Genomic DNA, 23,905 nt, shown 5'->3' on the forward strand with positions numbered 1-23,905 from the left:
TTATTACACAGTTCAATTATATCCAATATTTAAGAAAAAAATGGAAACCTACAGTTTTTCAGAAAATGGAGTAAATACTTTTCAACTCATTTGATAAGGCCACCAAACCCTAATACCAAGTTCTGAAAGATATTTCAAGAAAATAAATTATAGGCCATGATCTTTCATAAATATAAATGCAAAACAAATCCTCGTGAGATATTAAGTAAAATTTAGCAACACATTATCATCAAGTGGGGATATATCTCAAGAATGCAAGTTGACTTAACATTCAAAAATCAATTGGTATAATGCATGACATGAGAATAACGGAGAAAAGTATAAGATCATCCTAGTAGATAAAGAAAAAGCATTTGATAAAATTCAACACTATTTATGGTAACTCTCAGCAAACTAGGAATAGAAAGGAATTTTCTCAATTTGATGAAGGGCATCTATTGGAATCTATAGCTAATTACATACTTGTGAAATATTGAACATTTTTTCCATAAGATCAGTCACAAGGCAAGAGTGTCCACGCTCACTGCTGCTTTTTAATAGTGAACAGAGACTGCTATCAATACAATAAGAGAAAGAAGGAAAAGCCTTTAAAATTAGAAAAGAAGTACTATCTCTACTAGCATATAACATGATTTACTACATGGAGAGTCCTAAGGATCTACCAAAAGCAAAAACAAAACTACAGAACTATCAGAATAAATAAGTGAATTTAGCAGGCTCACAGCATACAAAGTCAATCTATTGAAATCATTATTATTTCTACATCCTAATGACAATCAGAAATTAAAAATTTAAGTATCATTTAAAATATCATGTAAAAGCTTAAAGTATTTAGGAATAAACTTAGTGAAATATACACACTGAAAATTGCTAAATACTGCAGAGATAAAAGAGAATTAAGTAAATGTAGAAATGTATCATGTTCTTAGATCAGATGAGTCACCAGTGTTAAGGTGTTCCTTCTCCCAAACTGATCTACAGATTCAGTGCAGCCCCAGTCTAAACTAGAAAGTCTTGTTTATTTTGTTTTTTTTATTTTTTAGAAACTGACACACTGTTTCTGAGACTTACATGGAAATGCGAAAGACCTAGAAGGGCCAAAACAACTTTGAAAAATAAGAAAGTTGGAGGGCTTAAACTAGTGACTTTAAGACTTACTGTACACAGTTACAGTAATCAAGTAATAAATACCAATATCAGTATAAGGACATGGATACAGCCTAATGGAACAGAATCATGAATCTGCTATATGGTCATTTATGGTCATTTGATTTTCAACAAGTGCTCCAAGATAATTCACTGGGGGAAAGTATAATTCTTGGGGTAGAAACATCTGTATGTATGTGTGAGGAAAAAAAAAAAAGAATCTTGAATCTTACCTCACAACATTCACAAAAATCAATTATAAATAGATTATAGACAAGTATAAAAATTAAAACTATAAATCTTAAAAAAATATTGAAGAAAAATCTGTGTGAACTTGGCTAGAAGCAATGATTTCTTAGGATACAACTATATTTCACCAAAATTTAAAACCTATGCCCTTCAAGAGACACTTATGAAGACGAAAAAAAAAAAATCCATAGAAAAAATTCAAGATACATATATCTAACAAAGCTCTTGTACCTTGAAAACATAAAAAAGCTCTTACAACTCAGTAAGAAAAACTCCATTTAAAAAATGGACAAAAAACTTTGAGTAGACACTTTACAAAAGAAAAATATGTGAGTGACGAATAGCACATGAAAATGTGTTTGATACGGTTATGCATCAGTGAACTCCAAATGTAAAACCTGTGAGACAGTACTTCACACCTACTAGAAAGATTCTAAGTAGAAAGACTGATAGTAATTGTGAAATGTGGAGCAACTGAAACCCTCACACTTTGCTGGTAGGAGCAAATGATACAACTACAGGGGGAGAAAAAGTGTGACAGTTTCTTCCCTATTTAATGTATGTTTACTATATGACCCAGCAGTTCTGCTCACAGGTATTTACCGAAGTGAAATGAAAGCACGTGTATGTTCTCAAATAGCCTTGCACATGTATGTTCATAGCAGCATTATTCTGAACAGTCAAAACCTCAAAACAACATAAAAGTCCATCAGTGTCAGTGGATCTACAAACTGTGATATTTTCATCACGGAATATCACTCAGCAAGGAAACAGAACAAATCACTGATACACGCAAAATAGGATGAATCTCAGAATCACGCTGAGTGAACGAGGCCAGACGTGGTAAACCACATACTGTATGATTGCCTTTGTATGAAGTTCTAGAATAGGCAAAGCTAATCCATAATGATAGACGTCAGATCAGATAGAAATTCCTGGGACAGTGTGATAGGAGATTGACTGCAGCGGGGCAGGAGGAAACTTTCTGGGGTGATGAAAGTGTCCTAAATATCACTGGGGTGCTGGTTACACGGACATATACATTTGTCAGAAGTCACTGAACTATCTACAATGTGTACATTTTATTTTATAGAAATAATTTCTCAATAAAGTTGACTTTATAAAAGCCTGCATGAGATATAACTCCATTATCTTTGACTGTAGTGACTGCACTTTTCCCTCTACTGTGGTCAGATCAGGTTTCCAAACCTTTCTGTTCACTAACCTTCAGTTAATGAATATGTAATTGGTCTTAGAGGTAGGATTCAGGGAAGAAGGAAAAAAAAAATCACTCACTTCTAGGGAGAGAGAACAATGCGTTCAGACATGACCCAGTCCCAACATCCCAGATGCATAAGCTTCTTCAGAACCCCACGTGTGCCAGGTGCAGACCCACAGAGGCAGGGAGAGGAGGAGCAGGGTGACACTGTTGTTCGGCCTCACGCAGGTTTTCTCTGTTCATGGCCCCCAGACCCAGAGAAGAGCTGTCAGCCACTGTTGGAGACTCTGCGTCAGGCCATAGATGGCACTGTGTACACCCACAGCACCTTGGAGCTGCAGACGCTGCAGCCTGGAGTCAACTTCCTGGCCACTGCCACGGTGCCAGGCTTCTGCGAGCAGCTGCTCTGCCCGCGCCTCTCTCGGCTCTTCACAGTGCTGGCCCTGGGCAGTGTGACCCAGGCCACACTGCTGAGCAGGCACATGCCCAGCATACAGGCCTGGCTCGAGCGCTTCCCCTCTGTGGAGCGGGAGAGTGTTCTAGCAAGAGCCCTGGTTCGGGCCTCATTGGAGGCCTGGGAGGCAGTGGGCAACTGCTTTATGCCCTCACCCCTCCGCCCACACTACCGCTTCTCCATGCATTCTGTGAGCCAGCTTCTGGGCAGCCTGCAGCTGCTGCCCATCAGGGTGGGCTCCCGGGGTTTTGTGGACTGTCTCAACCATCAAGAGCACCTGCGCCGCGTGTCCGGCTTACGTGGCACCCGCCTGATGATCATGATGGCCACGCGCAACATCGTGCGCCTCTGGTTGCATGAGGCACAGAGAACGTTTTGTGACCGGCTGGACAGCCTCAAGGAACGCTCCTTCTGTGCCAGACTGCTCCTAGAGGTAGCTCAGAATGTCTTCTGCTGTGGGCCAGCACCCCAGAGCCTGGGCAAGGGTTATGAGGAAGAGGAGGAGGAAGAGAAGGTGCCTGAAGTGGAATCTGAAGGGGAGCTGGCTCAGTGGGAGGACCTGAGCAACAGCGGGAGTGAGACGGAGGAGGAGGAGGCCCCGTACGACCTTCCGGTCATCACAGGCTCACCGTGCAATGATTCAGCACCACCCGTAGCACCAGTAAGGAAGATGACCATAGGAAACATGAGTCAGAAGATAAGCCAGGAGGAAGGCACAAGGACCTCCAGCTACAAACTCCAGCCAAATAAATCTAAGAACTTGGGTCAGAAGACAGCCCAAGAAGACATGGTCTCACCCTTGTTGCTCCCAATGCTGCTACTCCGGCCCCAGGAGAAGCCCTCAGACCTGGTCTTCAGTCAGGAACTGATACTAGAGTCCAACTCTGAGAGCTCCAACTTGTACCTGGAACGCCAGTGGATGAGCCTGGAGGAGCAGCTGGCTACCTCAGCTGCTCAGCTGCGGCTGAACCCCCACCTTGCCCGGTGCCACTCGATGGCCCGGCATGTGGCCCGCCTGGTCCGGGTGTTGGCCAGGCCCCAGCAGCATGGCCTCCTGCTCGCAGGGGCTCAGGGGACTGGGCGCCGTACTGCCATCACTCTGGCTGCTGGCATTTGTCAGACCCGCCTCTTCCGTCTGCCGTGTGGATCAGAGGAAGCCATTCTCCGGTGTCTAAGGGAGGTCAGCTGGCATGCTGGCATGTTAGGCCAGCCAGTGGCCCTGCTGGTGCCCAAGGGTGTGGATCTTACTACCTTTCATCGCCTGCTGGCCCTGGCAACCTCAGGCAGTTTTCCTGACCTGTACACAGAGGCAGATCTGGAAAACATTGAAGGACATCTCCCCAGGGACAGCCTTAGTGTCAAGCAGAACATCAAGAAGGAAATTCTGTGGCAGAGGTGAGGCCAAGACCCCCAAGCCAGGGGTCGCTCTGCTCTGGCTCCACCCTGGCCAAAGGCCAAAAGCCCCCACAAAACTTAAGGGCTACTGAGGGGGCACGGAAGAGCAGGGTTGAGGGGTCGGGTTGGGGTGGGGACCTGTGGGCAGACAGGGATGAAGGAGAGGACGGCATCACAGAAGAGCAGGGCTGAGGGTCGGGTTGGGGTGGGGACCTGTGGGCAGACAGGGATGAAGGAGAGGACGGCATCAGAGCTCCGGCCCCACAGGTTCTGCCATCAGGTGCGGAGTCACCTGCACATGTTCATCCTGATCGGAGACGACCAGGCCCGCAAACAGCTACCCTCCACCCTTTTCCTGAGGCTCCTTCAACTGGCCATCGCCTGCACTGACCGCTATGAACCCTGGGACCAAGACTCCCTGGTCGCTGTGGCCCAGCATCACCTGAAGGGCGCTGAGAGCCCACCCCTTGATAACGGTGAGCCCTCCTTACCTGCCCTCACCCCTCATCTAGACCAGGTTCTAAAGAGGACTGATACTTGGGTCAGTCTCTCTCTAGAACCTGGTTGAGCCTCCCTTCACCTTTTCTGCCCTCCTTCCTGAGCGAGGAGAGAGGGTCCCTTTCCTTTCTTCCCCTACAAGCTCACAAGTCCAGGCTAAAGTCATGCCTGTTGCAGACTCCTTGAGGTTCCCAGACATCCAGGCCTCAGTTCCCAGCGTGGCCAAAGCCATGGCTCTCATCCACCTTTCGGCTGCCAGCTACCAAGGGCACCTGTGCCCTGAATTGTCACTCGTCACTCCCAAGACCTTCCTGGACTTCCTGGACACCTTCGTACTGCAGCGGCAATGGATGACCCTGCACATTAAGAACAGGGCCCAGCGGTGAGTGACCCCCATTCCCTCCCCTGTATCTCCTTCCACTCCCTCAGGTCCACTCACTGGCACACTGTGTCTTCAGGATACAGAGTGCCCTGGAAAATCTGAAGATGCTGATTGAGAAGCACAGTGCCCACACCACCCTGGTCTTCAACTTGGAGGAGCAGCTGAAAGGCTCCCATAAGGTAAGGGGGAGAGGAGTTTGAGGCATGTACAGTAGGTCAAAGCAGGAGCCCAAACAATGACTTTGCAGAAACCAACCAGACTGAACCTTAGTTCTGGTCTCCTGAGAGCCCCTCTTCCCCCAGGGGCTGTCTCTAATCCCTGCTGCCTCCTCCTCTAGAGCTCAGGCTCAAACTTCCCTGTGGCACATCTGAGATCAGGCTGATTCCTCTAAATGCATGAAACCCAAGTGTCTGCTTCTGGTTGTCCCTAGTACCTTGACTGTGTGAAGTTCAGTATGCTCCCAAGCTCTGCAGAGATTCCCATTGGGGATGGGGCAGGATTACATCCTCATGGTCCCCTCTCACTTTAATCCTCTTCTCCTGGATTCTCTATTGCTCACTGCTGGTTGGCACACCTCTTGTAGCTGTCCTCTCTTCCCATACCCCTTTGTTCCTGCAGCATGTCCTTCCACAGTACACCAAATATACAAATTTATACACTCTGTATACAAAAATGGACACTGTCAGGTACAGTGGGGAAATGCAGATGGGTGATGGCAGTGGGGGCAATTTACATTCTCGAACAGAACCAGAAATAGGTTTAAATGCTTTACTAGATCTCAGTGTCCTGTTTTCCTGTCACCTTCCTCTACAGGGCATTTCCTAGTGACAGAGTTTTCTCTCCCTGTCCCATCTCCACAGCACTGCTCCCATTGCTGTTCAGTCACCCTATTTTTCCTTTAGCGCTTCCCAAAGGCAATGCTTATGTAACAAGAGATTTTTTTCCCAGTCCTTACTCAAAATCCTGTTGCTTTCTTATACAGAGCAATTTCCTTCTTTGAATAAGCAAACCGCTCATATCTAGCTAAAATTGGTAGCAGTGGCATCATTACATGTTCTGTAGTCAAACACTCTTAGTTAAAAATGCTTTCCTAAAATAGACATTTTTTTGGTTTTTGTTTCATTTTTAATAAGAGGAATTCTGATATTGCATTTTTTCCCCTTTCCTGCTTACACAAAACTTTGATGAAGGTTCAGGAGTAACTACAGTGAGATAGTTACTAGTGATCAGTCCACAAGCAGATACTATGACTTGCTTTCTCCTGGGGTTTCAGGTCTTCCAGCTCCCCATGCCGAACCCTCCTCTTCTGATGGGTCAGGGCTATCCTTCGGTGTGGCACAGCCCCAGGGGCATGGCTTACATAGTATCTACATACGTGGTTTTCATTGTGTCCTGTGGAGTCCTCGTAGTACTGTTGCCCTCCTACCATTCACCATGGAGGATCACTAGCTTAGATTAAAAATTAAGACTCGATTGAGATGCAAAAAATTAAGAAGTTCATTGATGAACGGGAGTCCTCTTTCCCATGATTTCCAAATTCCAGTTGTCTATCTCAGGTCTTGCTTTTTCTCCAAATGATTAATACCAGGGATTTTTTATATAGTTTAGGGGAGCTATTATTCTCTGATCCTTGGATCAGAACATAAGAAGCCCAAAGCTGGATAAGAGATGTTCATAGTCTCAGGGGCATTCACTTAACAGCCATAACCGTGTGTACTTGTTTCAGTTGCCCACCGCAGGAAATGGCACCGCCCTCCACTTAGTCACTTAAGCTGAACCCCAGGAGTCATCTTGGACCCCTCCATCTCTTTTCCCTTTCATATTCAGTTGGTTCATTTATTTATGACTGTGCTCAGCAAAGCTTAATTGAATTCCGTATTTTTTGTGTGAGCACTCATTAATACTTTTGTGCATATCTACATCTATCCTGACTTCTTCCCTCATGGCTCAGTTGGTAAAGAATCCGCCTGCAATGCAGGAGACGTTTATGTTTACATCTGCTGCTGCTGCTGCTAAGTCGCTTCAGTCGTGTCCGACTCTGTGCGACCCCAGAGATGGCAGCCCACCAGGCTCCCCCGTCCCTGGGATTCTCCAGGCAAGAACACTGGAGTGGATTGCCATTTCCTTCTCCAATGCATGAAAGTTAAAAGTGAAAGTGACGTCGCTCAGTCGTGTCCGACTCCTATCTAGGTAGATAGAATTCTCACCTCCACTTTCCCAAGGAGGCCATTCTTTCTTCTATTTTACAGATGACAAAACTCAGATCCAGAGGGGTTAGGATGAGGATTAAATGAGGCCTTTACATGTAAAGTACTTCAAAGTGCTGGCACGTAGCAAAAGCCCAATATGTCATCATGTACTGATGGTAGATGGCCTCCTGATAAAGACAGGCGCTCTCCTTGTCCTTCATGGTACCTAGTTTGCTGGAAGATATAGGCTCGTGCAAGTAGTTACAAAACAATGCATTATGACAGAGTGAGTCCAGGATGCTCTGAAGTGTCAAGAAAGACTTCCTAAAATTGTATAAGTCTTGTGTTGAATTGGTTCATAGTGCTTTTCGGGACTACTGTATCCTTATATTTCTCTGTATAATTATTCTATTAATTTTTGAGAGCTTGATGTTGAACTCCAACTAAAAATCTTAATTTATCTACTTGAAAAATAATTGAAATATATAGTAGAACTATATGTACCATTGTTCTGTATTTTCCAAGTTTCTGGTAAATGTGTTATCATCTTTTCATAATTAAAAAAAAAAAAAGAAGTAAAAAAAAAAAAAAAAAAACTTCCTAGAGAGAGCATAGTACCACACTGTGTAGCACAGAGGCATTGGTAAGCACCAAAAGCATTCGTTAAATATGTAAACAAAAGGATGAAGTACATCAAAGTTGATACCTGAAGGTCAGGTGAGATTTGGTATGAAAGGGGGTGGGAAGAATGTTGCAGGCTGAAGTAACAGCAAGTGCAAAGGCCCAGAGGCAAGAGTGTGTGTGCCAGGTTGGAGGAACTGAAAGTCAGGAATGGCTGGAGAGCACGCTGCTGGGAGAGGAAAAGCAAATGATGTTGGAAAGATGAACAGAAGCCTCCTGGTCACGGAGGTACTGTAAACCAAATATAACAGCGGCAAGTGTTAAGAGACATGATGATTTGCTATTTGCCTTTGAGAAAACCAAATAGGCTTGCAGCATGAAAAGCAGATTAGAGGAGGGGGAGTAGGAGTTAGGAAGCCAGTGCAAAAGATCAGGAGTGAGAGCGCGTGGGTGTGAGTCATGGTTTTGGGGATGGAAGTAGACATGAGAGACATATTGCAGATAAAACAGAAAGGCCTTGCTTGAAGATGGGTTTGATTTGGGGGACTAGAAGAGGTGGAGTCAGGGTAACCATCAGGTTTCTTCCTTGGGAAACTTGGATGTATTTTGCCACAGATCTCTGAGGAAAGAATACATGAAGAGATGAATAGGATTGTAAGAGATCTGAGGAGCCATCACCAATACATTCATTTCTGGATATGTGGGGTCTGAGGGGTCTGTGAGACACTGAAGAGGAAATTCCCATTAAGCAGATGGATATGGAGGTGTGGGTCTTGGGGAAGAATCTGGCTAGATATAAGGATTTGGAGTTGTTAAAATATAAGTGATAATCAGAGCCATGAGTTTAGGGAGGTACACAGAAAGATGATAAGATAAGGGGGCCCTGAAAACTTTTTGAGAAATATTTAAGGGATAGCAGAGGAAGAGAATGAGGAAGAGCAGCCACAGAAGCCAAAGAAGAACATGGTCTGATGAAAGTCAAGAGAGGAGAATGTTTCAACAGGGAGGAGCTTCTTCTGTGACAAATGCCACTAGCGGGTCAAGTAAGATAGAGTGTCACCCAGTGGTTAAGCACGTAGGCTTTGGATTCAGATCGCCTAGGCCTGTATGGTAGGTCAGAAGCACCCAACCCACACAGTGAGGCTGCCTGACTAGATGTATAACTCACAGACTGGGGAATGACAGTTTCAGAGCTCAGCACGTATCTGTAGCCTACTTGGAGTTCAACTGGGTCACCCTAATGGTCAACTTGGTCATACAACTGTCAGGAGTATGGCTGAGTCCAAGCCCATGTGGGGTCTTCCCTTGGGGTAGTCCCACCTGGCCCAAGATCTGGAGCTGCAGAGCCTAAACTCTGTTCACAGAGCCTTGGCAGACTGAATCATCAGCTAGACCAAAGCAAGATTCTGTACAAGCGGCAGCTGACAGAGTGTCGGCAGCAGGAGAACCTCATTGAGAACCTGACCAAGCAGCGGGATGCCCTGCGGGCTCAGTATGAGGCTTTCCTAGAGCAGGTGCGCTCTTCCCACCACCTGCCCTGCACTGATCCGCTCTTGGAAGGGAACAACCTCTCCTAGGATGCCCAGAGGAGAGGATGGGTTGGCTTGTCATGGAGTCTCCTGGGGCAAAGGTAATAGGATGGCTTGGGGTGTGGTCCCTTGGAGACCCTAGGAGAAGATGGTCCCTCCTGGAAATACCTTGAAGGAAGAAAGGACATTCTGGGAGCTCACTGCAACTGCACGTCTCTCCTTGTTTAGATGGGCAAGGCATTTCTGGGGCCCCTGAGCCAGCTGCAGGTGGCTGACTTTGAGGAGATAAGAAGCTATCGAGCACCACCAGAGTCTGTGGTCCAGGTGACTGATGCTCTGTGCGACCTCTTCCACCGTGAAACAGGCTGGGCCAGTGCCAAGCAGCTGCTATGCTCTGAGGATTTTTATCAGGTAAGAAATGTGGGGCTCCACGGAGGAGGAGAAATGCAGGCATAAAGCGGCAACTTGGCAGAGCGAGGCTGTTGGGACAAGGTCAGAGCATCCGTGTCTTCCTCCACCCCTCTTAACACAAACTCTCCCAGGAGCTGGTGTTCTTCCCCAAGGAGAAGATGACAGATGCAGAGATAATCAAGTTAAACCTGGCTCTGAAAGCTCCAGGCATGAGCGATGCAGACTTGCGGGCAGTGAGCATACCTATAGCAAGCCTGGCAGCCTGGCTCTGGGCCGTTCTGTGCTATGGGCTGGCACAGCGCCGAGGACTGCCCACGGGCCTGCTATTGCGGCAGGTGGAGGCGACACTGGCTCGGGAGCAGGCCCGCCTGGGCCAGTATGAGTTCCAGGCCCAGGAGATTCTAGAGCACAGTTTGGCCCTGTCTAAGAATCTGGAAAATGCCCAAACTTCCCACAAGCTTGTGGTCGAGAATCTGGGGCAGGCTCAGTGTGGCAAACATCACAAGTGGCCGGTTGAGGCTGCCCTGCTCACGCCTATGCATTCCTGGACTACGGAGCTCCAGGTAACCAGCTCCTTCTAGATTGCCCCCTAAAGCTCATTTCTGCACTGCAGACCACTCCTCTGCCCCTCCCCATGCCCTCACCGCCTCCCTCTGTCCCACTCTGCCCTCCTTGCCACGCTTTCCCCCACACCCTGCCTTGCTCCCTCCCCACCAGACCTTCTACCTGTACCCTCCCCGCCAGCCCACACACTGTCTGGTCTTCCCTTCCACACCAGAAGTTGAAGGGTCACTCCTCCACGGTGCTCGGAGATACCCTCTTGTGTTCAGCTGCCATCAACTACCTGGGTCCCTTCCCACCAGTGCGACGCCAGGAGCTGTTGGACAAGTGGCTGGCTCTCTGCAGGGGCTGTCAGGAGCCGCTGGGCCCAGATGACGTGGCACAGGCCCTGAAGCAGATGCAGAAATCTGTCGCTAGGTTGCCAAAGAACCCTCTGCTCTCCATACGCTCTCCCTTCAGCCTTGTGTCCTTGCTGAGCTCCGAATCTGAACAGTTCCAGTGGGACCGAGACATGAAGCCCCAGGCAAAGTCAGCCCGCCTGGTGGCGCTGCTTTTGCGAAGTTGCACTCACTACTTCAGCTGCCGTTGGCCCCTGCTGCTTGACCCCGGCAACGAAGCCCTCATCTGGCTGAAGCCGCTGCCTCTGGAAGAGGCTGGACGCTTGGCCACCAGTCCCACCAATAGCACAGGTAAATCCAGGGATAATAAACTGATATCTGAGCTGCTCAACACTCTCAGCCACATGCACTCTTCCCTTTCACAATGAAGACACTAAATATTCATGGCCAGGGTATCCCAGATTTCTTCAGCCAATATGATATTAATAAATCAGGTCACATGTATATTTTTGGGCCCATACTGCAATGATTGTGAATCTATGTGGCTGACCATAATCTTCCACTTCCTGGTCTGCTCAGCACTATTAGAACCTTGGACTATGACTCAGAGTTTTCCTATTCAAATTTATCAGGAATTCTGGGGAAATATTTCCATTGTTTCTGCTTAGATCAGGGACCCATCTGAGTAGAGCATCAGAAAGAGCATTTCCTAGGGGAAGGAAGGAAGAGTGTTTATTTCCCAGAAGAAGGGGCTGAGGGTTGTACTGGTAAAAATAATAGATTTCTAGAACAGAAGGTATATAATAAAGTAGTCTGTAACTGGGGCTCTATAAGCAGACTACCTGGGTCAAATATTTGCACTTTGCTAGCTGTGTGACCTAAGGCAAGGTATTTAATCTCTCTAAAGCCTAAGTTTAAAAAATATTAAAAAGCAGAGACATTACTTTGCCAACAAAGGTCCATCTAGTCAAGGCTATGGTTTTTCCAGTAGTCATGTATGGATGTGAGAGTTGGACTGTAAAGAAAGCTGAGCATCGAAGAATTGATGCTTTTGAACTGTGATGTTGGAGAAGACTCTTGAGTGTCCCTTGGACTGTAAGGAGATCCAACCAGTCCGTCCTAAAGGAGATCAGTCCTGAGTGTTCATTGGAAAGACTGATGTTGAAGCTGAAATTCCAATACTTTGGCCACCTGATGCGAAGAGCTGACCCCTGATGTTAGGAAAGATTGAATGCAGGAGGAGAAGGGGATGACAGAGGGTGAGATGGTTGGATGGCATCACCGACTCAATGGAGATGAGTTTGGGTAAACTCTGAGAGTTGGTGATGGACAGGGAGGCCTGGCGTGTTGCAGTCCATGGGGTCTCAAAGAGTCGGACACGACTTGAACAACTGAACTGAACTGAAAGCCTAAGTTTGTTTGCCAATAAAATCAGGGTCTTATAGCCATCTCATAAAGTGTTGTGAGAATTAAGATAATTCATGAAAAAAAGAGTTTACACAGTGCCTAATGTATAATAAGTTCTCAAAAACATTAGTCATTATTTGTTCTTGTTGCTATTTAGCCACTGAGTCATGTTCGACTCTTGGTGATCCCATGGACTACAGCATGCCAGACTTCCCTGTCCTTCACTATCTCCCAGAGTTGGCTCAAATTCATGTCCATTGAGTCAGTAGTCATTATTACTACCAGTGTCTTACTGCTATCGATACTACAGTCCATCCCTTGGCTGTCCAGTATATGACTTTCTGTTGTGCCCATACACCATTGCAAAAACATCCACTATACCGCTAGCACATGTGTAGCTATAAATTAATTTACCCCCTCTCTAATAAGAGACACCCTAAAGAAACATCCAGCTGCTATATCCAATTCTGAGTCCTGAAACTCTGAATAATCTCTTGATCAGATCTGGATATGGCTTTTCATGGTGGTTCTGTAAACTATCCTAGATTAAGTGAATCTCACCTTAAGAATACACCTGATAAGCAAAGAGAAGCAAAATCAAATCAAGATAACTATAATAAACTTCTGTTTAGAAACTTGGAAAGGGTAAGAAATACACATTATATTGGTCTCTAGCAGATACTGTGCAATGCCAGACAGAAGGTAAAAGATTAGCATCATTTCACTGGCTAATTGAATTCATTGGAGTCAGTTCCTGGACAGCCAGTTCAGCTGCCCTGAGTTCTGATAAATAGTATAATTTTCCTTGCCCATTGTCCCCCAGAAGTATCTGTGAGAGGAAGGTCAGGCAAGAGTACCCTGTTGGTAGCCGTTATACCGTAAATGTCCACTTCCTATTGGAATGGGTATGGGGGCTTAGAATGTGCTGTAAAGTTAAGCAAACACTTATTACCAGAGGGGGGAGTTTCTGGTTAATCCCCTAAAATCTCTCATCTTTTCCCCTCCAGATTTCATTTGTAAAGATCCTATTAAACTGATGCCAGAACTCTTGATATATTCTCGTTGTTGAATTTAAGCCCCAACTTCTGGCTTCTGTCTCTTAACATTGGTTCTGGGGACTCCACCAATTCCACTAAGCCTTAGTGTAACTGTCATCCATCTAAACCTTGGCCCTTAACTCAGGGCTGTAGTAAGAAAACAGTATTAGGGGGGAGCTTAGGCTGACTGGCCATGGAATGCAGCCCCTACTTGGAAGTATGTGGATCAAAATGGGGAGAGAGACTACTCAGGCAGGGAATGCAGGGAGAAAAGTGCTTGCGATGAACCTGGAGGCATCCCTGATTTTCCAATAGCCCGTGAGTTCCTATTCCATGTGATATGATGTACAGAATCATTTTTTAGAAGTCAGCAAGGCTCATGAGTATCTGATCATGTGTGATCTAACACTGCTTGATATGAGAAGAAAGGAATTCCCTTAAAGTTCTTTCTGGAGATTGTTTCACTAAGAAGAAGTGTAGCCAGCTTGCTCCAGCATCTTCTACTAAGTCCACTAAAGTTCAGTGAGCACAGGGGCCAAGTCCCATGAGATAAGCCAGCTTTTTAGCTACACATAGCTTAGATACCTTACCAGTAAGGAAAAGAAAAATCCTCACTGCTGCTTACTGCCTGTAACAAAAGTCCCACTCACCATGGCTTAAACAAATGGACTTATTTTATTGGATAAGTCCTTTTTAACCTATAAAAAGGACCGGGATAAGCAGGTATAGGGCTTCAGTGTTGCCTCCAAGCACCCAGAATCTTCTAGCTTTCTGACCTATGACCCTTGGTATAGTCATTTATCACATTGTAGTAGGTTGGATGGTGTCCACCCAAAAGATATATCCTCATCCTAACCTCCAGAACCTATGAATGTGATCTTTTTTTGGAAAAGGAGTCTTTGTAGATATAATTAAGTTAAGGGTTTGCAATGAGACCATCCTAGATTTCCAGGGTTGGCCTAAATCCAATGATAAGTGTTCTTATAAGAGATAGAAGATAAGGCATAGGTGCACAGAGGAAGGCCGTGTGAAGGGAAAGACAGTGGAGTTATGTAGCCACGAGCCAAGGAACTCCTAGAACCACCAGAAGCTGGAAGAGGCAAGAAAGAAATCTTCCTTAAAGCCTTCAGAAGGAGTGCAGTCTTGCCAACACCTTGATTTTGGATTTCTGGTCTCAAGGCCACTAAGAGAATAAATTTCTATTGTTTTAAAGCCACCATATTTGCTATCAAATGCTACTATCCCTCCAAGCATCATGTCAGAGGTGCTCCTAGCCAATATCTGTCCCTTTCATCAGAAAAATAAAAGATCTTCCAGAAATCTGGATAGCCAGATGCACAAATAGCATATATCACTTATATGTGGAATCTAAAAAAAAATGATACAAATGAATTTATTTACAAAACAGGCATATTTACAGAAAATAAAGTTATGGTTACTAAAGGGAAAGGAGGGGGAGGATAAATTAGGAGTTTGGAATTAACAGATATTATTGTATACTACTATCGATACAATAGATAAAAAACAAGGACCTACTTATAGCACAGGGAACTATATTCAATATCTTGTAATAACCTATAAAGGATAAAATCTGAAAAAGAATACACCTATAGATATCTGAATCATTTTGCTGTATACCTGAAACTAACAGCACTATAAACCAACTGTACTTCAATAAAACAACAAACAAAACCCATAAAATGGTAAGCCTGGAAGAACACACAAGTCCCAGCTGAGCAGTGCAACCCATGATTTTAGTCTCAATTTTAGCCCAGTATAACTCTGAGCAGAGCGTCTGGTCAGGTTTCTAACCTACTAAACTGAGAGATAATAAATGTGTGTCGTTTTTAGCTGTTTAGTTTGTGGTAATTTGTTAAGCAATAGGAAACAAACATTGTGGGTCTGGCAACCTCTACTTGCCGATTTCTTAAACACTTAATTTTTTAAAAAACTTATTCTTAAATTTCCCAACATAAAACAAAACAAAACACTATTCATCTTTTCCAGCTCCTGCAGTAGAGGAGGCAAAAGAGAAGGGGACTGCAGATAGCTGTTGGTTACAACCACCCATGTCCATAGCACTGCCCATGTGGTGGCCAAGGCCACAGTTTATGGACTTTCTTTTACAAATTGATACTTCCAGGCACTGATCTCTATGCTAGTGGTGACTCGTATAGTTGTTAGTGACAGAATTAGCTCAGGCAAAAAGGGAAATGCACTGACTCTTCGAGCCAACCTACAGAAAGGCAGAAATGGAGCTAGTTTCAGGGGTGACTAGAACCCCTCCCTGGAATTTTATAGTTACTGAGAGCTGCCCTCTACTGAGTGCTTGCCAGGCGCCAGCGGAGTGCTTTCTGTGCATTGTTTCACGTCATCTTCACAGGAACCCGATGTGGTGTTAGTAATGCACTCATATCAACCCATTTTGCAGATGAGGAAATTGAGTCTTAGCTTAAGTGACTTTCCTAAGGTGTCTTCCTGCAGACCAGACCTTCCTTCATGAGCTGGAGTCCTTGGGTGAATAAAGCTCCCCAGGAGCCTGATTCCCTCCCTGAGAAGAACACCTCTTCATCTTCCTGCCACAGGGAAGGGCTTTAAGAGAAATAAAAAAGAGTCTAAAGAGGAGAACATGGAAGATGAAGATGATGATAGTGATGAGTGTGATAAAACAAAGGAGCAGAAGGCAGAAGAAAGGAGAATCAAGGAGACAAAGGAGGAAAAGGAAGGGCAACAGGAGCAAGAGGAGAAAGAACAGCAGGATGAGGAGGAAACTCAGTCCTCACCCGCTCCCGACCTCCAAGTCTTCTCAGGCGCCAGCCCAGAGTTGGGGCCTCGGCTCCAGGAGGCAGCTGCCCATGGTGAGAATGCAAGCCCTCCGCCCAAGGTCTCCTGTGTCCTGCCCTACCCAGTGGCCCCACAGGCCTCTCAACCCCCAGTCTAACCTCCACCCCAGGCACTAATCCTCTGGAAGAACCCTGGGTTGGAGCCAGATTTAGTGCATGGGAGCACCCAGGTGCTGACATGGTGGGTAAGGTGTCCTTGTCTCCCCTGCGCAGGCCTGCCCGTGCTACTGACCAACATGGAGCTGGGCCTAGACTGCCCAGAACTGCAATGGCTACTTCAGCGGGAACAGCTAAGCCCACCCCAGGTGCAGCCTGGCTTCTGCCTCTATCTGAGTACTACTGTCCCCCTCAATGCCTTGGAAAAAGGTGAGGCCCAGTGGGTGAGTTGCCAGCACACCTTTGTGGACATACCAGGGCCCGAGCTTCACTCAGTCTGACCTAAAGCAGGCTCAGGACCATAGCTGGTAGCCACACTCTCTGGGCCCCTCACCCCTGGCTCTGCCAAAGGGAAGGGGTTAAGCATTTCTCCTGTGTGACTCCAAGTGCTAGGCTGTGAATTGCTGAAGGGGCTGAATGTGCTGGACCTGGGTGTGAATACAGAAATCCTAGAAGAACGGATGCTGCGGGAAATCTTATGCACGGAGCGTCCTGAGCTTGAGACCCACTGGTGGGACCTGACCGTCAGATTCCTGGACTCCTGGGAAGCTGCAGGGGCTGTTGAGGTGCTTGGAGATTCAGTCTGTGGGTTGGGATGGGGCCCAGTATGGGGGTGGAGATGAATGTCACTGAGTGGGGATCTACGTAGAGAAGGACCAGGTCCATGCAATAAGTAACTGTTTGTAGGAGCGGCTGCTGACGATGCTACTGCTCCAGGGCCCACGGCGTCAGAAACCAGCCAAGTTCCTGCGAGAGGTGGTGAGGGCCCAGGCGGAGCTGTGTCAGCTGCATGCCCATTTAGAGGACCTAGAAGAGCTGAAGCTGAAGGAGGTGGCACTGTGGGCACCCTATCGGCGTGTGGTCTGGCATGGCATGACCATCATAAAGGCTCTTAGCTCACTGCATAACTTACTACCACTTTTCCATTTGAGTCCAGAGGATTGTCTGGCTGCCACCAAACGGGCTCTGAACAGCATAAAGGGTGAGATTCACCAGCGGGAGGAAGTAACCTGCCGTCTGCTGCAGCTGAAGAGACAGCTGACCCACCAGCTACTAGGTACAACCGTGGCTACACTGGGCCTGACCCGAGTACCCTTGGTGGGTGTCTTGGGTGCTTTGGCTCTGTTGCGAGTGGCAAGGAAGGCGCCGGAGCTGGAGAGGCTGGCCCTCTGGCCTGGACTGGCAGTCTCTCCCAGCACAGGCTGTGAAAAACCAGTCCCACGTGTGGCTCGACCGGCCTGGCTAGGGCTGAGAACCTGGCACGAATGTGAGATGTTAGAGGTGCTGCCCCCATTCGCTGGGCTGTGTGCATCCCTGGCGGGCCATGCCAGTGTTTGGCAGGCTTACCTGTCGCTATCATCCAGTGTGCTGGGCCCTGCACCAGGGCCGGGGCTCACCCACTGAGCCTCCTCCAGAAGCTGATCCTGTGGCGTGTGCTGCGACCTGAGTGCCTGGTCAGCACCCTGGCAACCTTCACCACCAGCCTCCTGGGCCGGCCCCTGGATGAAAACCTGAGTGCCCACACCATCCCCATTGAACACACTCAGGCTACTCAGCCCATACTGATCTTGTTACCACCACCTGGTCATCCCACTGCCACCCTGCATCACCTGACCGTTATCCAGAAGCTGGCTGCCAGACATAAACAGGTTTGAGCCCAGCCTCTGGGCCACAGAGTGACGGGGCTCTTAGGGCTGGGGTGGGTGGTACCCCCCCGCTCCCCCAGAGCATTCTCTTTCTGGATTACTCAAGGACTTTGGGTCATCTGTGGCATTACTCTGGGTCCTCTGGGTCATCCTAGGATCTCTTTGAGTTACTCTGCCATTTTGTTGTTTGTCTCCAGGGAAAGAAGCATCTGAAGGTGATAGCTCTGGGCTCTGAAACCTGGGACCCAGTCTCCATCGTGATCAGCTCTCTCCACAAGGCTATGCTCAGGGGGGAATGGCTGCTGCTGGAGAACTGTCATCTTATGCCTCACTGGCCAAAAGAGCTGTTGCAGCCCTTGCTGGGACTGTTGGATGGAGCCAAGGGTGGGTTTGCTGTCTAGAGATGGCTTCTAGGACTTTATCCTGAACTTGGGCCTGAGCTTGAACTTGGGTCTCATGGTCTATCCCCTCATCCCCTTTGTATGACCCCTTAGCCTCAAGTCTGATCCTTATCCAGAAATTGATCTCAGCCCCATGTCTGACCCCTAGAGGTCTCGGACCTGGAGTTAGAACTGCTTTTTGCTCAACAAGCAAATGGGAATGTGGCTGCTGTCCACAGGGATTTCCGTCTTTGGCTTACTGTGTCTGCAGAAGCTACTGCTTCCTTACCAGGTGAGGAAGGAGCTTCCCCATAGGCTCTTGGATTGGAGCCCAGAGGGCAACTGCACTGTGCTGACTCAGCACTTTCCTTCCTCCCCAGCCGTGCTCACTCAGCACTCCATGCCTGTTTTCTGGGACCAGTCCCTGGAGCTGGGCCATGTCCTGGTCGACAGTATGGAGCTAGTCCAGCAAGGACTCTCTGTGCAACCCCCAAGCAGGGTGCTGCCTCTGCTTCTCCTACATGGCCTCCTGCTGCACCGGCAGCTCTATGGAATGAAGCTGCAGGCTCACAGGGGGCACTGGTGAGGGACCCCCACCCACCCTGCTCTGTCAGTCGCTCAGCAAACACTGAATATTTTTCACATGCTGGGATTCATCTCTGGGGAGCTCCAAAATATGAGGGCAAGGAGAAGTCAAGGAAGGCGTCTCCAAGGACTTTGGAATCTTGCTTTGAATTGAGTCCTGATAGCAGAGGCAGATCAGGAGGAGATGAGGCCTTTCTGAGCAGAGGGAACTAAGCTTAGCAGGAGAGAGAAGGCTTTAGTGTGGCTGAGGTGGACATGCTAGGGGTCAGGCTTGTGGGACTGATCGGATCCTGAGGACAGTGGGAAGCCACTAAAGAGCTTTAAATAGAAGAAACATGATCCCATTTGTTTGTTGGAAAGATCAGTCTGGCAGCAGTGTGGAGAACGTATCAGATGGGGTGGGCTGGAGGCAAGCAGAATAGTTTGGGGAGGCTCTGGCAGTATCGAGAAATGAGATGGGGTGAGGAAGAAGGAAGAGTCAAGGATGGGTCTCAGATTTCAGCATTGGATGACTGGGTAGCTGGTGTGGGGGGAAATGATTTCAGTTGAAAGGAAATTAGAGGTGCCAAGTGGCAATGACTAATAAGCCTCATGGGTTTGGAGCTCAGGAGAGAAGTTTGGGCTGGAGAGAAAGATGTGAAAATCCTCAGCATATAGACAGTTTTGAAACCCAGCTTCCTGCTCTCCACCCTCAGGAGTCAAGCGACCCTGACCCACGTCCTGCAGATCCAAGACCAGCTGTGGGCCAGCCTTAGCAATCCTAGTGTTGCCATGAGGGAGCTGGCCGGTGAGACTCCTCCTGTCCCCCATGTAGTCACCAGCCCCCAGGAGAACCCAGAAGGGAGTGGGCTGGGGGAGCACTGAGATGGGACATAATGTACTACTTCGGTTTGGGAGGTGGTGGAAATGGAAGGGACTGAAACTGAGGGGCTCTGACCTCACCCTCAGCTTCAGTTTTCTATGGGGGTCCTGTGGGAGATGACAAGGACAGGGAGGTCCTGGTTAGCCTCATGCGAGCCTGCTTGAGCTCCAGCAACGGGAATGGAGCCCAGCCACACACACCTCAGTATCTGCTGGCCACTCTGATGCCCAGCCCAGGTGAGCTGCAGTCCGGTATCTGTGTTGGGGTGGGAACCAGCACAGTAATGCCACCTTGCTCAAGGGAATATAACAAAGGTACCAATAAAGGTATAGAAAGGAGGATATTGACACAGTTATGGGATAATGATGGGTTCAAATGTCAGAGGAAGGCCTACTCCTTGGGTCTGGGGTGGAAAAAGATGGTCTTTATCTCTCACCCCTCCTCTCCAACCCCTAAGAACTAAAGGAGCTGGATGCTCTGGAAGAGTGCAAGGCTCAGATGCACCTACTGCCCACACCGCCTGAACCCCGGATCTGCGGACTGAGTGCTGGCTCCCAGACATGGCTGTTGCGACGCCAGAGCCACGCCATCCTGAGTGCGCTGCAGCGATGTTCACCTACTTGGGTGCCCGCGGCCCGCGGGACCTCGCGGCGTGCCGAAAGGCGGCTGCGGCAACGCCTAGCGCAAGCCAAGAGGAGACTGGAGTCACTGCAGGCTCAGCTGACCGAGACCACGCGCCAAGAGGAGTCTGGCGTGGGGTTCGGGGAGCTGGGGTTGAGTGCGCCGCTCCCGGTGGAGGGCTTCCTCAAGACGGAGGTTCTGGAACTGAGCCAGCTGGTGGGCGCGCTGCAGAGGGACCTGGATTGCCTGCTGCAGCAGCTGAAGGGCGCGCCCCTGTGTGCCGCCCGGCGCTGTGCCGAGGTGGCTCAGGCTCTCTGGACTGGCCGCCTACCCCCGCCTTGGCGACCCCACGCGCCTGCCGGGCCGCAGCCACCCTGGCACTGGCTGCGACAGCTGTCGCGCCGTGGGCAGCTGTTGCTTCGCTACCTGGGTGTGGGAACCCAGGTACCAGAGCGCATCTTTCACCTGTCAGCCTTTTGCCACCCGCGCCGCCTGCTGCTGTCCCTGCGATGGGAAGCTACCTTTGCTGTGGTCGCCCCGACAAATTTCCTAGCTTGCCAAGCCTCCAGCTCCTGTCAACTCCCCCACAAACGTCAGGAGCTGATCAGTCCTCTGCACTTCCAGGTATCTTCGTGCTACCCCTTCGTTTCCAGTTCCGCCCCTTCAAATTCCTGGTTACACCTCGCAGTGTAGCTAAGCCCCTCACCTTAGCTCCTCTTGGTTCTACTTTCTCAGTAGCTCACCTGCTTCTCTGACCTGACTCCACCGGGACCCCTTAGTTTCTTAGCCGTGCCTGATCAGTTTCTGGCACCCCCAGGTGGCGAATGGCCCACATCCCACAGTTCCAGAGATGGGGCTGCTGCTGATTGGACTACAGCTTCACAATGCCAAGTGGGACCCGGTAGCAGGGGCCTTGCAGGACAGCTCCTCCAGTCAACCCAGCCCTCTGCCTCCTGTCAGCGTCAGTGCCCAGGCCCCAGGGGCCAATGACCTGCCACCCCGAGGCGGCCTGGCAGTGTATTCCTGTCCTGTGTACTTGGAAGGGCCCCTGGGCACCACTAGGCTACACAGGAGGAAGGTCCTGATGCACCTGCCCCTGCCCACCAAGCTGAGCCCTGCCACCTGCATCCAAAGGAGAGTCCACGTGTGCAGCCCTCCGTTGTCCTGAGCCCACAGCCAAAATAAAGTTGGACTGATGTGATGCAATGCTTCTGAGACTTATAAGGGATGTAGATGTGTGCACAAAGTGACACACTGAGGGAACAGTGTGTGCATCCGAGAAAGAGGAGGTCTGTTCACACTGAAGGTAGAAGAGGGTGTGTGCCTGGCCCTTGGGGAGAGGCAAGTGTGGGGACACCGTGGGGAGATGGACCTGGGGTTAGTCCTGTTTCCAAGGGGCTAGGCAGATCTCAGGATGGCTAACACATAGGACTTTGAATCCCTGCCCAGCTCACAACTGTGCTCTCAGCTCTGCGCTAAACCCACAAGGGATATTTTTAAAGGGAGAACATTAGAACTCAAGATCATTTCTTCAGGCACTTAGTAGTACTACTGGGAATGCCCCAATTCTGCCCAGCTAGTCATCACTGCAAGACGTATTCTCAGCACACACATGAAGAAACAAAAGCAAAATAACACACAAGGTCCTATGTTCATTCAATGGTCATTTATGAGCCCTCTTCGGAATGAGGTGCTCTTCAAGGCACTGATGAGGCTGTTCTAATGCTGGGAGACAATAAAAAGGCCAACATATAAATGAGTTAAATTTGATGATTTTTAAGCGCTATAAAGAAAACAAAACAGGCTGATGTGTTGGAGTGTGAATGGAGGGGAGCAGTTAATCTAGTTTGGGTGGTCAAGGAAGGCTTGCTGAATATTTGAAATGGAGCTATTTGAAGATCTAGGAGTAGATCCGCTAGATCTAGGAGGAGAAAATCTAGGAGTACCTATCTTTCACATAGAGCCTTCAGTAGATGTGAAGAGCTTGAGGCAAGAACAACCTGGGGTGTTCAAGGAACAGAACATGCAGCTATAACACTGTGAGTGAGGAGCAAAGTGAGCCGAAAGTATGGAAAGGTATAAATTGGAGCAGATCGTGATGATGAGCTTGTATTTTTAAAAGTGTAAGACAGAATCTACTGGAGAGTACTAGATGGGAAATTATCTTTTTCAAAGACCATTCTGGCTGTTCTATGGCGGGTGGATGTGTATATGTGCTCAGTTGCTCAGTTGTGTCTGACTCTTTGCGACCCATGGACTATAGCCCACAAGGCGCCTCTGTCCATGGAATTTTCCAGGCAAGAATACTGGAGTGGGTTGCCCTTTTCTACTCCAGGGGATCTTCCTGACCCAGGGACCAAACCCCGTGTCTCTTGTGTCTCCTGCAGTGGCAGGTGGATTCTTTACCACTGTGCCACCTGGGAAACCCATGGTGGGTAGATGGATGGAAGGTAATCCAGAGTAACAAGGGGGAAGATTTGTTTGGAGGTTATTGAAGTAAATCAAGTGAGAGATGATGGGAGTTTGGACTAAGATCATAACCATGGAGATGGAGAATTGATGGATTTAGGAAATATTCTGGAGGCAAAGCCAGCAGAACTTACCGACGGACTGAATGTGAGGGAAAAGGGCAAATCTAGGATGACTTGAGCAACTGGGTGGATCATGGTGTCATTAAGTAAGATGAGAAATTTGAGAAAGAGAGAGACAGGTTGGAGGTAGGGAATCAGGAATTCTGCTTTGATATGTTCAGTTATTATTAGTTTCATGATTGCTTTCTACCCCAGCGCAAACCTCTTGGATAAAAGTTGGGTTAGAATGTAGCAGACAGTACCAGTTAAAAGCCAACACCAGCTCCTCTCCTTGCCCCCAGGCACCAGAATTTACTAGGTATAAATTAATTCCCTTGCTGTATGATTAGGTACGAGCTACGTGGTGGGAGGAAATGCAAGCAGAGATGTATACCGAGCATCAGTGCATAGGCTCTTCAGTTACCCCACTTGCTAGTGACTGCAGTGCAACTGATGTCCTAACAAAGGCTGAGCAAAGAGGCAAAAGCTCCCTCTTTCTTCAGAAACTCTTCCCTTTTCTTTTCTATAACCAGGGGCATGGCTATCCCTTTAGGTGAGGAGATTAGCAGAGTATTAAAGAAGTCCTTTTGGATAAATGAACTCTCTGTCCATATGTACCATCAATACTATTTTCCCCACTGGGAACAGGGAACAATAGTGATACACAAGTAAAACCATCTGCAATTGGTTAGACCAGAATATTTTCTATAAATCCACATCATTCTCTAGACCAAAATGTATTCTTTTTTTAAACCTAGAATTTCTTTTTTTTTAATTAATCTTTACTGATGCATAATTGACTGAAA

At 48.0% G+C, this 23,905-nt stretch overlaps 1 protein-coding gene across 1 annotated transcript in view; it reads left to right on the forward strand.

Annotated features, from left to right (window-relative positions):
* Positions 1–22,007, forward strand: part of DNHD1 (dynein heavy chain domain 1) — a 62,741-nt gene extending 40,734 nt beyond the window's left edge. Inside the window, 20 exon segments of the mRNA XM_070383101.1 lie at positions 2,867–4,463; positions 4,731–4,939; positions 5,139–5,343; positions 5,420–5,522; positions 9,518–9,667; positions 9,911–10,093; positions 10,225–10,656; positions 10,872–11,343; positions 16,022–16,294; positions 16,493–16,645; positions 16,823–17,001; positions 17,123–17,825; positions 17,828–18,084; positions 18,279–18,465; positions 18,631–18,753; positions 18,842–19,043; positions 19,742–19,833; positions 19,995–20,144; positions 20,366–21,153; positions 21,347–22,007. Of these exon segments, the coding sequence (XP_070239202.1) occupies positions 2,867–4,463; positions 4,731–4,939; positions 5,139–5,343; positions 5,420–5,522; positions 9,518–9,667; positions 9,911–10,093; positions 10,225–10,656; positions 10,872–11,343; positions 16,022–16,294; positions 16,493–16,645; positions 16,823–17,001; positions 17,123–17,825; positions 17,828–18,084; positions 18,279–18,465; positions 18,631–18,753; positions 18,842–19,043; positions 19,742–19,833; positions 19,995–20,144; positions 20,366–21,153; positions 21,347–21,697 (6,809 nt within the window). The 3' untranslated portion in view covers positions 21,698–22,007.
* The last annotated feature ends 1,898 nt before the right edge of the window (positions 22,008–23,905 follow it).

This window comes from Bos mutus, chromosome 15, assembly GCF_027580195.1.
Source record: "Bos mutus isolate GX-2022 chromosome 15, NWIPB_WYAK_1.1, whole genome shotgun sequence".
Taxonomy (NCBI): domain Eukaryota; kingdom Metazoa; phylum Chordata; class Mammalia; order Artiodactyla; family Bovidae; genus Bos; species Bos mutus.